The 18818-nt window shown below is 44.2% G+C and overlaps 2 protein-coding genes across 2 annotated transcripts; one reads left to right on the forward strand and one right to left on the reverse strand.

The window, feature by feature from the left end:
• Positions 1 to 2116: 2116 nt before the first annotated feature.
• LOC135521990 (small ribosomal subunit protein eS19) lies at positions 2117 to 7730 on the reverse strand. Its single transcript, XM_064947845.1, has 6 exons — positions 7669 to 7730; positions 6691 to 6761; positions 5005 to 5105; positions 4640 to 4823; positions 3278 to 3332; positions 2117 to 2186 (listed from the first exon to the last, which is right to left on the reverse strand). The coding sequence occupies exons 2-6, from the start codon at positions 6759 to 6761 to the stop codon at positions 2142 to 2144; spliced, it is 456 nt and encodes a 151-aa protein (XP_064803917.1). The 5' UTR covers positions 7669 to 7730; the 3' UTR covers positions 2117 to 2141.
• A 7697-nt stretch (positions 7731 to 15427) lies between these two features.
• LOC135523020 (adenosine receptor A1-like) lies at positions 15428 to 18484 on the forward strand. The gene is made up of 2 exons (XM_064949747.1): positions 15428 to 15789; positions 17630 to 18484. Exons 1-2 carry the CDS (start codon positions 15428 to 15430, stop codon positions 18459 to 18461), a joined length of 1194 nt encoding a protein of 397 aa, XP_064805819.1. The 3' UTR covers positions 18462 to 18484.
• Positions 18485 to 18818: the final 334 nt, after the last annotated feature.

Raw genomic sequence — 18818 nt, forward strand, 5'->3', positions numbered from 1 at the left:
ATCGTCCATAGGAATGAATGGAATCCTACATCATTTTAATGTAACGTTTCATGGACAAAATTACATATTTAAGTATTTCTTTGTCGTAGTAACAGTAAATACACAAAATAATCTACACCGAAGAAAAATATAAATGCAATATGCCACAATTTCCAAGATTTTACTGAGTTACAGTTCATATAAGGATATCAGTCAATTGAAATAAATTCATTAGGCCCTAATCTATGGATTTCACATAACTGGAAATACAAAAGAATCTGTTGGTCACAGAAACCATAAGAAAGGTAGTGGCGTGGATCAGAAAAGCAGCCTTATCTGGTGTAACCACCATTTGCCTTATTCATCTCCTTCGCATGTGTGTTGATTGTGGCATGTGGAATGTTGTCCCACTCCTCTTCAATAATGGCTGTGCAAAGTTGCTGGATATTGGCGTGAACAGGAACACACTGTCGTACACTTCGATCCAGAACATCACAAACAAGCTCAATGGGTGACCTGTCTGATGAGTATTCAGGCCATGGAAGAACTGGGACATTTTCAGCTTCCAGGAATTGTCTACAGATCCTTGTGACACGGGGCCATGCATTATCATGCTAAAACATGGAGGTGATGGAGGCGGGTGAATGGTGCAACAATAGGCCTCAGGATCTCATCACGGTATCTTTGTGCATTCAAATTACCATCAATAAAATGCAATTGTGTTCATTGTCTGTAGCTTATGCCTGCCCATACCATAACCCCAACATGGGGCACTCTGTTCACAATGTTGACATCAGCAAACCGCTCACCCACACGATGCCATACACACTGTCTGCCATCTGCCCAGTACAGTAGAAACCGGGAAGAGCACACTTCTCCAGTGGTCGTCGGTGAGCATTTGCCCACTGAAGTCAGTTATGACTGAACAGCAGTCAGGTCAAGACCCTGGTGAGGACAAGCATGCAGATGAGCTTCTGAAAGTTTCTGACAGTGCAGAAATGATTCAGTTGTGCAAACTCAGTTTTATCAGCTGTCCAGGTGGCTGGACTCAAAACAATCCAGCAGGTGAAACCGGATGTGGAAGTCCTAAGATGGCGTGGTTACATCTGCAGCTGTGAGGCCGGTTGGACGTACTACCTAATTCTATAAAATGACATTTAAGTGGCTTATGGTAGAGAAATTAACATTAAATTATCTGGCAACAGCTCTGATTCACATTACCGCAGTCAGCATGCCAATTGCACACCCTCAAAAAATATCTTACATCTGGCATTTATATTGGTTCTGTAAACTTTAAGAAACTTTCGTATTAAGGCATTTAACATTTTTTTTAAATTTAGAGTATTAATTAATTTAATCAGAGTGAACAAACAAAAACGTCTTTGTTGGAAGCAGTAGTCACAGCTCGGTATAATAAAGAGATGCTCATGTCTCCGCCTTAATAGCAGAAAAACAGGCGACAAGCTTAGGCCCAAAATACACCCATAGCAACATATTGGGCTTATTTGACAGATTTTGGAGCTCGAAACAGCCCACATTGCCCTCCAACTCTATCAGAGGTAATCACTGTGCATCTGAGGACATGCAACTCACAATTAACTTGACAGGCAACAAAGACTGCACTGAACCCCTCAAGTGTGAGACATTTCTGCTGGGTGAGCTGTAGTCGAGTTCAGTCTCCTCTAGATGGCACTGTCGCATCAAGCCATATTCTCATAAACGTATGGCCGATGTCAAGACAAAGAGCAGCCCAAAGATCAATGATGGTTTAACATTTTGAAGCTATGCATAGCTAAGACTCTGACAAATAGTTTGTGGTACTGGTATGACAGGGTAAGAATTTAACTAAACTCAATAGTAATATTATGGAAGTTTATTGGAATTCAGACTAAACAGACCACCATCCCAAAAACACCTACACTTCAATCTAGTCCCCCAATGACATCAAGACCAGAGGTTACATGGCTAACATCGGTATGGATGTCAGAAGGTGAATTCAACCAAATTGTAAGTCGCTCTGGATAAGAGCGTCTGCTAAATGACTTAAATGTAAAGTATGCAAAACCATAAAAGCAAAGTTTCCATCTATTGTTGATAAATCCCAACTTGCTCAGGTTTGAAAAAACAACAGACAAGATTACACCTTCTCCAAAAAATATTTATTAAACTGTGGGGGCAGCCTTGGGGGGCAACTTCGCAGCTGCAACCTGGGGAAGCAAATCAAAACAAGACATTTAGTGCTGCAGATTTGTTCAGAGGTTAGTGGGCCTTCGATCTAACAAAGTAATGAGGAATAAAACAGCTCGAAATGACTTCACTAGAACCCCCCCCAGAAATGCCAATCATGTCACGACAGCACATGCCATACCTAGCTCCTTGGGATAAAAACTATTTCTTAACCATCAAAAACACCACAGGGGGAAGCCAAGCCAGCCGATTGATGACGCCACCATGTAGCAGCCAGGGAGGGCCAGGTTAGTGCATCTAAATTCAGCTCATTACAAAAGGACCAAGAGGGAAAAGCTGCACCATACGGTGGATTCAGTCAGCATGAAATTCCCTCTGCTTGTTTACCCTTGGATTGTCACACTGTTGTTCCTCTTAAGCAGACAGATTGCTGCTAACAGTGGCTGAGCTGCTGTTTCTTTTTACCACAGTAATTTAAAAAAATAATAAGACTGACATTCATTATGCAGGCTGTGAGGCTCAGGAGCACTGTGGGATGTTCTATCAAAGTGCGGGGTGACATGTTTCAGTGATGAAAAACTTATTTCTGCAACAAAACATGTTTGAATTGACTTTTTAGACAAGGGCCCACGGGCCTGATATGGTGAGGTATGAGGCAGTACCCTGGTCCCGGTGAGCCTTGGGCCTATAAATCCTTTATTCCAGCCAAGCAAGGCAGCAGATGGCCCAGCGCTCTAACCGCTAGGCTAATAACTGAAACGTTACTAGTTTCATTTCCCCAAGCGGACTAAATGAAAAATCTGCTGATGTGCCCTTGAACAAGGCACTTAACCCCATCTGCTCCAGGGTATCAGTCAATAACAGCTGATGCCTGGCCGTGACCACAGTGAGGGAGTCTCAGTGGAATATGCAAAAAACACAACACCAAACAGGTTCCACTTGAACGTATGAAAGGACAAATCAGCCCCCCCCCCACACACATTACCATATTATCTCAAGGTTTTTAGTTATTAGTTTTGCCATTTGTCTGGAACAGGCCCGCACAACCCATGGACTCCCCAGAAGGTAGGTAACCAAAAACCTGCTGGTGGGGTAAAGAGAAGGACTTCACCTGGCCAGCAATCCTGTCCAGATCTCTGGTTCCCTGGGCGGTTAGTCTGCGACCACTGTGAGAGAAGAGGTTCAGTCAGCAACAGAAGAAATTAATCAAAATGTGTCACATGCGCAGAAGACAACAGGTAGACTACAGTGAAATGTTTATGAGCCCTTTACCAACAATGAAGTTAAGAAAAATAAGAGTTAAGTAAAAAATAAATAATTAGAGCAGCAGTAAAATAACAGTAGCGAGGGTATATACAGGGGGTACCGGTACAGTCAATGTGCGGGGGCACCGGTTAGTCGAGGTAATTGAAGTAATATGTACATGTGGGTAGAGTTATTAAAGTGACTATGCATAGGCAGTACCAGCAGCATAGGGGGGGGGGGGCAATGCAAATAGTCTGGGTAGCCTTTTGATTAACTGGCTTGGGGGTAGAAGCTGTTAAGAAGTCTTTAGGACCTAGACTTGGCGCTCCGGTACCGCGCGGTAACAGAAAACAATCTATGACAAGGGTGGCCAGGGTCTGAATTTTTAGGGCCTTCCTCCGACTCCTCCATACTAACAGATCAACTCCATTCTGTACAGTAACACAGCAAAGACTACATCAACATCCCTTACACAGGTTGACTGACAACACCAGAGACAGTAATGCCAGAGAAGGCAATGACACCCCTACACAACCGCCATAGGACAAAATGTGCCCAACCATTTAAAGAAATTGCTACAAAACTACAAAATCAATTAAATCTGAACAAGCCTGGTAAGATCACAATAGTACATTTATCCAGATTTCATGCAAATAATATAATCAACACTAATGAAATTGAGCACTTGTAAGATGCTTTGTCTGTATACGGTTTTGTTCAGTGGGCACAAAATGTTTTCAACAAGGGAAGAAAAAAAGAGAATAAAAATCACTTAAGCGTTGCATGAAGCGTGAATTTAAAATCGTCAACCCAGTGGCGCTCCGGGACCAGTCCCAGTGGCGCTCCGGGACCAGTCCCAGTGGCGCTCCGGGACCAGTCCCAGTGGCGCTCCGGGACCAGTCCCAGTGGCGCTCCGGGACCAGTCCCAGTGGCGCTCCGGGACCAGTCCCAGTGGCGCTCCGGGACCAGTCCCAGTGGCGCTCCGGGACCAGTCCCAGTGGCGCTCCGGGACCAGTCCCAGTGGCGCTCCGGGACCAGTCCCAGTGGTGCTCCGGGACCAGTCCCAGTGGTGCTCCGGGACCAGTCCCAGTGGTGCTCTGGGACAGTTCATATCCTGTGTTTCCCTGTGCTCAGTAGAGATGTAGGATCTGCTTGCTTCTCTAAACCTAACCATAAGGACCAATGACAATGGCAACCTTGGCTCAGTGTCTAGGGATGTTCTACTCACCCGTTGGGGTTCTTCTCCACCATCTTGAGAAGCTCGAGGGCCTGCAGCACCTTGCGGGCCACGTTTTTGGAACCGACACTGAAGTGGGCAGGGCACACACCGTTCCTCTGGCGACCACCATAGATCTTGGTCATGGAGCCCACACCGGCACCCCCACGCAGGTACAGGTGGCGCACTGTGGAAGCTGGGAGGGTGGCCAGAGTCAATAATCTTATTCCATACTTCTGCACTAACAGTCAGGAAAATCATTTGTGGCCAATTGGTCTAAACCAATGGCAGTAACAGATTGGCTCTACCACACTAGACTAACGGCCTGAGCAGATAGGTAGTACTGAAGGGAAGAATGTCAATGATCAAAATCATACCAGCTCTTGTGTAGAACCAGTTCTCATCGCTGGGGGCCAGCTCCTTGTGTTTGGCCAACTTGACAATGTCCACCCAATCTGGGACCTTCAGCTTTCCTGACCTGGAATAGTAAAAGCATACAGTTGAAGTGGGAAGTTTACATACACCATAGCCAAATACATTTAAACTCAGTTTCACAATTCCTGACATAATCCTAAACTTTTATATCTTTCTTCACATTCCCAGTGGGTCAGAGGTTTACATGCTACCCAATACTAATTGAGTGTATTGCCTTTAAATTAATTAACTTGGGTCAAACGTTTCAGGTAGCCTTCCACATGCGTCCCACAATAAGTTGGGTGAATTTTGGCCAATTCCTCCTGACAGCTGGTGTAACTAGAGTCAGGTTTGTAGGCCTCCTTGCTCACACATGCTTTTTCAGTTCTTCCCACAAAAGTTCTATGGGATTTGAGGTTAGGGCTTTGTGATGGACACTCCAATGCCATGTCGGTTGTCCTTAAGCCATTTTGCCACAACTTTAGAAGTATGCTTGGGGTCATTGTCCATTTGGAAGACCCATTTGCACCAAACGTTAACTGATGTCTTGAGATGGGGAAATTATGTGGATATATTGAAGCACCATCTCATGATGCCATCTATTTTGTGAAGTGTGCCAGTTCCTCCTGCAGCAAAGCATCCCCACAACATGATGCTGCTACCCCCGTGCTTCACGGTTGGGATGGCGTTCTTCGGCCTGCAAGAGTCCCCCTTTGTCCTCCATACATAAGGAGGGTCATTATGGCCAAACAGTTCTATTTTTGTTTCATCAGACCAGAGGACATTTCTCAAAAAAGTACCTTTGTCTCCATGTGCAGTTGCAAACCGTAGTCTGGCTTTTTTATGGGTGGTTTTGGAGCAGTGGCTTCCTTGCCGAGCGGCCTTTCAGGTTATGTTGATATAGGACTTGTTATACTGTGGATATAGATACTTTTGTAGCTGTTTCCTCCAGAATCTTCACAAGGTCCTTTGCTGTTGTTCTGGGATTGATTTGCACTTTTCACAAAGTACATTCATCTCTAGGAGACAGAACATGTCTCCTTCCTGAGCAGTACGATGGCTGCATGGTCCCGTGGTATTTATACATGCGTACTATTGTTTGTAAAGATGAATGTGGTACCTTAGGGTGTTTGGAAATTACTCCCAAGGATGAACCAGACTTGTGGAAGTCTCTTTTTTTCCTGAGGCCTTGGCTGATTTCTTTTGATTTTCCCATGATGTCAAGCAAAGAGGTACTGAGTTACAAGGTAGGCCTTGAAATACATCCACAGGTACACCTCCAATTGACTCAGGCTAATTTACATAATTTATCGGAAGCTTCTAAAGCCATGACATCTATTTCTGGAATTTTCCAAGCTATTTAAAGGCACAGTCAACTTTGTATGTGAACTTCTGACCCACTGGAATTGTGTTACAGTGAATTCTAACTGAAATAATCTGTAAACAATTGTTGGAGAAACGTGTCATGCACAAAGTAGAAGTTAGTAACAAGACATTTGTGGAGTGGTTGAAAAATGAGTTAATGACTCCAAGTCTACGTCTGTTAGTCATTCACAAAAGCTCAATGCACTACAAAGCAAGAATTGAACAAGGCTCCACGTGTATGCAACTACATATACTTATATTAAAGAACTGAGTGGAAAACTCACTTCTTCAGGAAAGCTGACAGGGCACGGACAAACTCCTGCTGGTTGACGTCTTTCACTGTGACACCAGGCATCTGCCAGAGAGGTAGAGAATTTCAGTAGGAGGTACAATGTATGAATGATGCTATGTAGACTGCAACGAATGTCCTGGGTAGTTTGAGGTCCTGAGCACATTCAATATGTAGCCTAGCTACTCATGTAACCAAGATTAGTTATATAGTTATGTGCAGACGATAGGATGACTCGACTGCCCCAATACTCAAAACAGTTCATCTGATGACTACACGTCTATTGATAACCTTTCTGCAAACCACACTATCTAGCTAACTAGTTAGTTAACTAGCCAGATGGGTGATGAACAGCTTGCTTAAGCAGGCAACTACCGTTAGTTGGCTAGCTAATGCTGTCAAACAGCGGCAATGGAAAACATTCGCATCGTGATATACATTCCTCATATTGTGCGAAGTCCTGAATGATCTGAAGTCCAATTTTAGCAAAAAAAAATGATATCAGGGAAAACCATCTCACCAACAAACTGGCCACCGTTAAATAAAATTATGGTAACTAGAGTTAGCCACAATGCTAGCAATGAACCTATAAACCGACACATGTAACCACATCAGAAATTCGAGGCAGAAATCCACAGTATAAGAAGGATCACACTCCAACTGCCGACGAGCGTAACACATTCAAATGGAAGACACCGTTAGCGCAGATATCATAATTGTCTTATCTAAAATGGACAAACAAAACGCGAAAAGTTTAGGCCCAATGCAAAGGCATGGGGGCAGCCATCACTGGAAGCTACGTGCGAGTGCCGCATGCAATTTTATTCTAAATCTACAGAACTCTAGACTTTCCGGAAAACCCGGTATTTGTTAATTGATTGTTTAATGTATACGCGGTCAGTTATGGGAGAATAATTATCACGAAAATGTCATACAGTTGGTCAAATAAGGCCGGAGACCAGACATTCTTTACCTTGCTTGTGGACAGCGAGAGGAAGAGGGCAAGACAGGGTTTCCAGCCCGTGTTAAAACGTGCGGATCTCGTTTGTTCTCGCGAGATATGACCTCACCCTGTACGTTTGTATTTTCCACACCCGGTTGATAAATTTCTAGCCCAATCAGAGTAAAACCTGATTCATTTCAAAGCAGTTTCCAGTGCCCAAGGTTAAGGCTACATCACAATCAAAAGCATTGAATTATGAAATTGTCTGCAAAAGAAGTGGCACGTGCCCTGGAGCAGCAATAGGAATTAATTAGCAGGGATATGGAAGTACTTTGTGGGATATGGAAGTACTTTTTTATTGCAGCAATAGGATACTAATGTCTAATATTACTATAATCTGCACAGTGAATGCAATAACCAGGATGTAATTCAAAATTATGTTTTTATTATAATAATCTTGTGACATATCCCTGTGAAATGCATTGCAACCATATATTATCTTATGGTAAATATATAGATAAAATACATATATTTAAAAATATATACATTTTCCTTTATTATTTTCCCCTAACCCTACCACCCATCCCCTAATTGGAGTAAACCAATGGACCACAACACTACAGTTTATACATACTATATAAAACCATTTCTTATTCTTAAGAGATTTCTACAAATAGCCTACTGACAGAGATCATGATCAAATTCCTTCGAATTCTGCAGGCAACAATCATTCTTTATTTCTCATGGTACATTTCATCCATGAAAAAAAACAATGCCACTTAATTTGTTCTTTGTTATCCTAGAAATAGCCGTTGAAAAATAAATTAACTGCTGCCTGAAACACGGCACGTGTAAATGTACTGCTGCCTGAAACACGGCACGTGTAAATGTACTGTTGCCTGAAACACGTCACGTGTAAATGTACTGCTGCCTGAAACACTGCACGTGTAAATGTACTGTTGCCTGAAACACGTCACGTGTAAATGTACTGCTGCCTGAAACACGGCACGTGTAAATGTACTGCTGCCTGAAACACGGCACGTGTAAATGTACTGCTGCCTGAAACACGTCACGTGTAAATGTACTGCTGCCGGAAACACAGCACGTGTAAATGTACTGCTGCCTGAAACACGTCACGTGTAAATGTACTGCTGCCGGAAACACAGCACGTGTAAATGTACTGCTGCCTGAAACACGGCACGTGTAAATGTACTGCTGCCGGAAACACAGCACGTGTAAATGTACTGCTGCCACAGAACAATGCCCAAACCCTTCAGTGGATAAGAGATTGCGTTCTCTGTCCCTCTCTGATTTCTCTCCATTGTTTTTCTCTGTTCATCATCTCTGCGAGTATATGTGTTAACTATAACCTTGGTCTTTTTTATTTACTTATTTACAATGCTTGTGGTGACCTTTGCACAGCTCAGGTGGAAAGGTTAGCACTGCTTCAACATTGACACAATTGATATGTTTGTATAGACACGACCAGGAGATAGGTGGGCAGAGAGGGTAATGACGGTTTATGAATGTGAGTTTATTCTGTCAGTCAGAGCAGAAGAATAGAGGGAGAGGAAGAGATAGGGAGGTAAAGAGCGAGGGAAGGTTTACAGAGGACAGATTAGAACTGTCATAGACTTATATTTACATTTTACATTTACATTTTAGTCATTTAGCAGACGCTCTTATCCAGAGCTATACATCCACAACATATCAGGTAATTTGGTCTTTTCTCATTTATTCTACTGTTCTAGACAGCTCTATTTTGGTATTTGGCATTTTATTAGGATCCCCATTAGCTGTTGCGATAGAGCTGCAGCTTCTCTTCCTGGGGTCCACAAAATCACCTTCTGTTCTCTATCCATTCTCCTTCCATCATATTCTCTTTCATATTTTCTGTCATTCATTGAGATTCCTACTATCTAAATCTAAAGCTCTGCCTGTGTAGTGTGGCTGTGCGTCGGTATGCTTGTGTTGTCTCTCAATGCTTAATTGATTAGCAAAAGTAAATTAATCACATTGAAAGCGACCAGTCACAGATTCAAACTGAAGACAACCACATAAGATGGAATGAACTCCAATAATTATTTTAAGGCCCTTCAAGGAGCAGGACAGGAGACAACTGTATCAACTGATTATGCAGCTGTATAAAACAATTATTCCAGTCAGTCGTAATTATTATGAAAACGGACAACTTGTCGTCTGGAAGTCCTGAAAAGGTCAAAGTCATTATTCTGAGGAGACAGGTGGCATATTACAGAGCTAAATCTGCTATTTCATTATCCAGACGCTTTGCTTTATTTGAGACCATTGTTTGAAAATGTTCTGAAATTACCTGTCAATCACACTCGAGCAAGTTCAAACCAATGTCTCCTGCTCTGTCTGTCTGCTGCAGTGTGCGATGTTAGCGGTCTGTTTCACAGAGCCTACCCTCTCTACACTGTGTTTGCATGGTGCTCACATCCTCAGTGTGAGTGCTCTGTCAGGTCCAGTCTACGCTGACCTTTTCACTCTCCAAGTACCCGTACAGGTCTCTAATACCTAGAACAAATATTTAACCATCTCTCCCCCTCAACTTCCTGCCTCTGCGTCTCCCTTTTCATTTATTTTTCCTTTACTCGCTTTTCTCAATCAATCTTTCTCTTTTAGACCTCCCACTCACTCTCTCCATTCTTACCCCCTTTCTTCTCAAACTATTGCCATTGTCTTTTTCTTCTTTTTTTATGTCCCAGGTAAATAGACTGAGAATGCTTCCTCATGTGCCCAATAATGTTTATACCATATTTTGTGCTGCTACCATGTTGTGCTGCTGCATTGTTGTGTTGCTACCATGTTGTCGTGTTGTGTTGCTACTATGCTGTGTGGTCATGTGTTGCTGCCATGCTCAATCACTCTCAATCACATTTATTTATAAAGTCCTTTTAACATTAACATTTATTCACCTCAAATCTGAAATCCACAACAGAAGCGAGCCAGAAGCTAGCCAATTCACTGGCTAACGTTAGTATTCAGCTAACCACGGTTGGTGGTCATCAGCTATCCTTTAGCTCGGAAAGCTATCGGCAGTTTTGTACAACGCGACTCAGACCAGAGCATACCGGACCTATTTTCTCTCCATATCCCCGGATTTCTACCGCAAGCTCTGGACATTTACACCAGGCTTACGTCGGTCCCGGAGCAAACATCAATTATTCCAGAGCTAGGCAGCTGAAGAGTTCCATCAGCCACTCCTGGGCTATAATCACCTATCCAGACCCGTTTTACTGTGGACGCGGAGCCCCACCGGGCCTCCACAACTGGAATACCGACGTTATCTGCCTGAGGGAGTTATCCAACTGGCCCCTCCGTCGCAACGTTACCTGAACGCCCATCTGCAGCCCTCTAATCGTTAGCTGTCTTATCGACTGCTATCTGAATAGGTCCATCGGACAATTTCCTTGGGTCACTATAACTATCTATTTTGCCAATTGGATTGGTCCCCTCTACCAGACGGAAATGCATGAGGTAGCTAAAAACAGACCTCCATCCTCTGCCAGCTTGCTACCCATTGCCCGGCTAGCTGACTCCAACCAACCTCACTACTCACTGAACCCTTATGATCACTTGGCTAAGCATGCCTCTCCTTAATGTCAATATGGCTTGTCCATTGCTGTTCTGGTTAGTGTTTATTGGCTTATTTCACTGTAGAGCCTTTAGCCCTGCTCATTATACCTTATCCAACCTTTCAGTTCCACCACCCACACATACGATGACATCACCTGGTTTCAATGATGTTTCTAGAGACAATATCTCTCTCATCATCACTCAATGCCTAGGTTTACCTCCACTGTATTCACATCCTACCATACCTTTGTCTGTACATTATACCTTGAAGCTATTTTATCGTCCCCAGAAACCTGCTCCTATTACTTTCTGTTCCAGACGTCCTAGACGTCCAATTCTCATAGCTTTTAGTCGTACCCTTATTCTACTCCTCCTCTGTTCCTCTGGCGATGTAGAGGTGAATCCAGGCCCTGCAGTGCCTAGCTCCACTCCTATTCCCCAGGCACTCTCTTTTGATGACTTCTGTAACCGTATAAGCCTTGATTTCATGCATATTAACATTAGAAGCCCCCTCCCTAAGTTTGTTTTATTCACTGCTTTAGCACACTCTGCCAACCTGGATGTCCTAGCTGTGTCTGAATCCTGGCTTAGGAAGACCATCAAAAACTCAGAAATCTCCATCCCTAACTACAACATTTCCAGACAAGACAGAATGACCAAAGGGGTCGGTGTTGCAATCTACTGCAGAGATCTGTCCTACTATCCAAGTCTGTACCCAAACAATTTGAACTTCTACTTTTAAAAATTCCACCTCTCTAAAAACAAGTCTCTCACCATTGCCGCCTGCTATAGACCACCCTCTCCCCCCAGCTGTGCTCTAAACACCATATGTGAACTGATTGCCCCCCATCTATCTTCAGAGCTCTTGCTGCTAGGTGACCTAAACTGTGACATGCTTAACACCCCAGCCATCCTACAATCTAAGCTTGATGCCCTCAATCTCACACAAATTATCAATGAACCTACCAGGTACCACCCCAAAGCCGTAAACACGGGCGCCCTCATAGATATCATCCTAACCAACTTGCCCTCTAAATACACCTCTGCTGTTTTCAACCAAGATCTCAGCGATCATTGCCTGCATCTGTAATGGGTCAGCGGTCAAACGACCTCCACTCATCACTGTCAAACGCTCCCTGAAACACTTCAGCGAGCAGGCCTTTCTAATTGACCTGGCCCGTGTATCCTGGAAGGATATTGACCTCATCCCGTCAGCAGAGGATGCCTGGTTATTTAAAAAAAACATTCCTCACCATCTTAAATAAGCATGCCCCATTCAAGAAATTTTGAACCAGGAACAGATATAGCCCTTGGTTCTCTCCATACCTGACTACCGTTAACCAACACAAAAGCATCCTATGGCGTTCTGCATTAGCAATCGAACAGCCCCCGTGATATGCAACTTTTCAGGGAAGTTAGAAACCAATATACACAAGCAGTTAGAAAAACCAAAGCTAGCTTTTTCAAACAGAAATTTGCTTCCTGCAACACAAACTCAAAAAAGTTCTGGGACACTGTAAAGTCCATGGAGAGTAAGAACACCTCCTCCCCGCTGTCCACTGCACTGAGGATAGGAAACTCTGTCACCACCGATAAATCCACTATAATTGAGAATTTCAATAAGCATTTTTCTACGGCTGGCCATGCTTTCCACATAGCTACCCCTACCCCGGTCAACAGCACTTCACCCCCCACAGCAACTCGCCCAAGCCTTCCCCATTTCTCCTTCTCCCAAATCCAGTCAGCTGATGTTCTGACAGAACTGCAAAATCTGGACAACTACAAATTAACCGGGCTAGAAAATCTGGACCCTTTCTTTCTAAAACTATCTGCCGAAATTGTTGCAACCCCTATTACTAGCCTGTTCAACCTCTCTTTCGTGTCGTCTGAGATTCCAAAAGATTGGAAAGCTGCCGCGGTTATCCCCCTCTTCAAAGGGGGTGACACTCTAGACCCAAACTGCTACAGACCTATATTTATCCTACCCTGTCTTTCTAAGGTCTACCCTGTCTTTCTAAGGCCATCGATAAGAGACATTACTGTGCAGCCGTATTCATCGACCTGGCCAAGGCTTTTGACTCAATCACCACATCCTCATCGGCAGATTCCATAACCTTGGTTTCTCAAATGATCGCCTGGTTAACTAACTACTTCTTTGATAGAGTTCAGTGTGTCAAATCGGTGGGCCTGTTGTCCGGGCCTCTGGCAGTCTCTATGGGGGTGCCACAGGGTTCAATTCTTGGGCCGACTCTCTTGTCTGTATACATCAATGATGTCGCTTTTGTTGCTGGTGAGTCTCTGATCCACCTCTACGCAGATGACACCATTCTGTATACTTCTGGCCCTTCTTTGGACACTGTGTTAACAACCCTCCAGACAAGCTTCAATGCCATACAGCTCTCCTTTCGTGGCCTCCAACTGCTCTTAAATACAAGTAAAACTAAATGCATGCTTTTCAATCGATCACTGCCTGCACCTGCCCGCCCGTCCAGCATCACTACTCTGGATGGTTCTGACTTAGAATATATGGACAACTACAAATACCTAGGTGTCTTGTTAAACATCCTTCCAGACTCACATGAAACATCTCCAATCCAAAGTTAAATCTAGAATCGGCTTCCTATTTCGCAACAAATCATCCTTCACTCATGCTGCCAAACATACCCTCATAAAACTGACCATCCTACCGATCCTCAACTTCGGAGATGTCATCTACAAAATAGCCTCCAATACCCTACTCAATAAATTGGATGCAGTCTATCACAGTGCCATCCGTTTTGTCACGGAAGCCCCATATACTACCCACCACTGCGACCTGTACTCTCTCGCCCTCGCTTCATACTCGTCGCCAAACCCACTGGCTCCAGGTCATCTACAAGACCCTGCTAGGTAAAGTCCCCCCTTATCTCAGCTCACTGGTCACCATAGCAGCACCCACCTGTAGCACGCGCTCCAGCAGGTATATCTCTCTGGTCACCCCCAAAACCAATTCCTCCTTTGGCCGCCTCTCCTTCCAGTTCTCTGCTGCCAATGACTGGAACGAACTACAAAAATCTCTGAAACTGGAAACACTTATCTCCCTCACTAGTTTTAAGCACCAGCTGTCAGAGCAGCTCACAGATTACTGCACCTGTACATAGCCCATCTATAATTTAGCCCAAACAACTACCTCTTCCCCTACTGTATTTATTTATGTATTTTGCTCCTTTGCACCCCATTCTTTATATTTCTACTGTGCACATTATTCCACTGCAAATCTACCATTCCAGTGTTTTACTTGCTATATTGTAGTTACTTCACCACCATAGCCTTTTATTAGCCTTTTTCTCCCTTATCTCACCTCATTTGCTCACATTGTATATAGACTTATTTTTCTACTGTATTATTGACTGTATGTTTGTTTTACTCCTTGTGTAATTCTGTGTTGTTGTATGTGTCAAACTGCTTTGCTTTATCTTGGCCAGGTTGCAATTGTAAATGAGAACTTGTTCTCAACTTGCCTACCTTGTGAAATAAATAAACATCAGCCGATGTCACAAAGTGCTATACAGAAACCCAGCCTAAAACTCCAAACAGAAAGCAATTCAGATGTAGAAGCACGGTGGCTAGGAAAAACTCCCTAGAAAGGCAGGAACCTAGGAAGAACCCTAGAGAGGAACCAGGCTCTGAGAGGTGGCCAGTCCTCTTCTGGCTGTACTGGGTGGAGATTATAACAGAACATGGCCAAGATGTTCAAATGTTCATAGATGACCAGCAGGGTCAAATAATAATAATAATAATAATGCACCCTCTACAACAGTGGTATTATTTTATATTTTAATCCCAGCCCCCGCCCCCGCAGGAGGCCTATTGCCTTTTGGTAGGCCGTCATTGTAAATAAGAATTTGTTCTTAACTGACTTGCCGAGTTAAATAAAGGTACAACAATAGAAATAATAATTATCAACCTCACCTGGAAGCCAGTTTCACGGGAGAGGAGGGGATGAAAAAGACAATTGTTCAATGGTAATAATTAGCTAGGGAGCCATGATAGGACATCCACTGTTGGGACAAGTGCAGAAGGAACTTTGAATGATCTCTTAGAGTTACTCTAGGTTTGACACCTCAACCAGTTTCACTCTTGTCATCCTCTCTCTTTCCTCTGCCACCTCCCCCACCTGTTTGTCTCTGTCCCCCTCTTAGGTTCAGCCATGGAGCACATGTGGCTGAACTCGGTGAGTCAGTGTGTGGTATCTGTGTCGGTGATCGTGGTGAGTGTGAGGATGTCTATGGGTGGTGGTGGAATGGAGGAGGATGGAGGAGGCCAGGATGGAGGTGGTCATACCCGGGGCGGGAGTGTTTCTGCCTGCCTGAGGTTGTGTCTGGGCTGGGTGGGGGCAGTGGGGGGTGCGGTGGGGGTTCCTGTCTCTGTGCTGCTGAACCTGAGGAGTCCCCAGTGCCTGTACACCTGCATCACCCTGGTGTGCTGTCCTCTGCTGGTCAGACAGTTCACTGTCTGCCTGCTGCTGCTCATGACCCTCAACTCCCACCTGAAGCACCGCATGGGGAGCAGGTGAGTCAGAGAGAGGGGGGTAAAAAGTACCAAAGCTTCAACTCTAGACCAGGGGTATTCAACCGGAGTTCTGACAAAAATATAAAATGAAAAACAAACCAAAAAGTGAAACAAATATATATATTTTTATGAATAATGCTAGAAACAACAGAATAAACAATTGTTTTATTACATACAGTAGAAAATGTGAGAAAATCTTCTCTCAAATTATGATTATTTTATTTCTCAACTCCTTATATTGAGCAAATTACACTAAATGAACTCATTACACTCATTGGAGCTCATTACACTCATTGGGAGGGATGGGGAAAAATTACTGACTACACAATACAATTACAAAATACCTGTCACACCCTGATCTGTTTCACCTGTCTTTGTGATTGTCTCCACCCCCCTCCAGGTGTTGCCCATCTTCCCCCTTATCCCCTGTGTATTTATAACTGTGTCCTCTGTTTTTTGCCAGTTCATATTGTTTGTCAATTTCAACCAGTATTTTTGTGTCTCAGCTGCTGCTTTTCCCAGTCTCTCTTTTCCTCGCCCTCCTAGTTTTGACCCTTGCCTGTCCTGACTCTGAGCGCACCTGCCTGTCCCTGACTCTGTGCATGCCTGCCGTCTGGTACCGTTGCCCCACCTCTGGTTTACTGACCCCTGCTTGCCTTGACCTGTCTATTGTCTGCCCCTGTTGGATTATTAAACCATTATTAATTTGACGTTGTCTGCATCTGGGTCTTACCGTCACACCTGATAATACCATAAAGATCAATGTATCAAAGTAAACTACCAAATACGTTTGAAATGTATTTAATACAAATACATGTATTTCATATTTTGAAATACAGAAATACATTTGTAACAGTTACAGAAAGTTTTACTTGTTATGACTGTGATATGTTGTTGTTTATATTCCTTAGTTGAATGCACTGACTGCAAGTTACTCTCGATAAGAGTGTCTGCTAAATGACCAACATGGAAATGTACTGTATATGTGAACATTTACCAAAATGAACAGCGAAGCACACTGGGTATTATTATTGGCCTTGTTTTGAAGTGGAGAACACTACTCAACATGCTTTGACATGTTTTTACATATACATTTATATTTAGTTCATTAAGCAGATGCTCTTATCACACCATAGTGCCATCAGACTTTTGATACCAATGCAGGGGAAACCGTGATAGAAAATAGTATAAAAAATGTATTTTGTATTTTTAAAATACTAATTACAGCTGTCGAAAGTATAATGTTACAAAATACATTGGACTGTAGTTCAGCCCAGGGTAAAACAAATGACAGAAGAGTCAGAAGTAATTGAAAGACACATTTCAAATACATGTAACAGAAATACTGCCCATCTCTGCTGACTGGAGTATCTGACATTGGCGTTGAAACGTACGGGTCACAGAAAGTGCCATTGGTTGCTGGTAAGCTTTCTTGACTTGGACAAACATTTTTGACGACACATGTTTTACCTTTTTTTTAACCAGCTAAACAGTTACTTTTAGCAAAAATGTGTTTGGAGTAACCTTTGTCTAGCTAATAGGCTATGTTAGTGTTTATACTTCCAATTATAATGTGGGGAGGTCAAAATAATTAAAAACTGTCTACCAAATCTATTCATTTTAAAATGTTGGTTCATGTTACTTCTCCTCGCCATTATCATTCACCTGATGATAAGACAAGATGTGAAAAATACATTTTTGGCTAACATATGATGGGGCTCCCTGGGTTGCCAGTTTGCCTCGGCGGGGGTCCCTGGGTAAACAAGGTTGAAGACCCCTGCTCTAGAACATCAGTTCATGCTGGCTTCATTTGACCCACTGGGTTCTCTCTCTGTTTCAGGTACACTTTGCTGGTGACACGTCGGCGGGCCCTGTGTGTGGTCCTGCTGTGCTGGGTGGCCTCTGTCCTCTCCTCCTTTGCCCAGTTCATCGGCTGGAACGTCCTGGACACCTGGGGAGGGGAAGAGGGATGGCTGGATGGGCTGGGGCTGGACGGCATCCCCCCAGGCAACTGGACCTCCCCTCCTCCCCGTCCGATGCCTCCCAAGTACAACCAGGACCGCTCTGTGATAGGGAAGTACCTCCCTTACGGCGGCTTCCTGTCCAAGTTCTACGTGGAGGATCTCCATAACTTCACCTATGCAGAGATCCATGGGAGCCACTGGGGGGTGTGTGCCACCGACACTGTCCTCAGCCCCCAGTTCCTGGTCTATGTCTATGGGGTGACCGTCTTCCTGCTCCCCCTAATGGGCCTGCTGGCCATTTACCTAGATCTGGTCTGTGTGATGCCCAGACAGGACCCTGATGGTCCGGGCTCTGGCCCTCCAAAACGCCGCTCTCCCCGTGCTCGCTCCCTAGGCCTCTCCCTCTGCCTTCTTGTCCTCCTGTGTCTGCCCCTTCACATCACCCACTCCCTCCTGCTTTTCTCCCCAGGCACACTGCCCCCGACCTGGGCTTTCCCGCTGGTCTCGCTCCTGTCGCAACTGTACGGTCTGGTGCCCCCTCTCCTCTTCACCATTCCCACACAACGGGTGGGGGCCGAACAGGTACCCCTACCTCTGCCCCACCCGGCCCCCACAGGGGGTAAGACGGTGGGCGGAGCCCTGTGTTCAGCTGTGCAGGCGGCATCCTATTCACTCAAAGGGAGGCTGTGCCCAGATGTGTGTGTGTAACATGGAACGGGAAAACAGGGAAGGTGTGTGTGTTAACCCGTTGTTACAACACCAGCATTCCCATCTCATATGTTCAAATTCAATCTCTTAGGCTCTGTTTACACACATGTCTAATATGGTAATACATCGAAATTGCCGAACATCCAATTTCCCTGGAGGTTTGCCCACAAACATAAGTTCCAATCATTGTGTGTAAACAGCGCCATGTATCATTGTGTGATTCACAAGGAGCTTCTTTGTGTATGTTTCCCCATATATATTCATCAACCTGTCAGTAGCACATACTAGACGCTAATTAGTTTTTCACACACTGTGCAGTTTAATTATTGAGTCCCATATCAAATAAGGTCTTACATC

This window comes from Oncorhynchus masou, chromosome 30 (assembly GCF_036934945.1).
Source record: "Oncorhynchus masou masou isolate Uvic2021 chromosome 30, UVic_Omas_1.1, whole genome shotgun sequence".
In the NCBI taxonomy this organism is placed as follows: domain Eukaryota; kingdom Metazoa; phylum Chordata; class Actinopteri; order Salmoniformes; family Salmonidae; genus Oncorhynchus; species Oncorhynchus masou.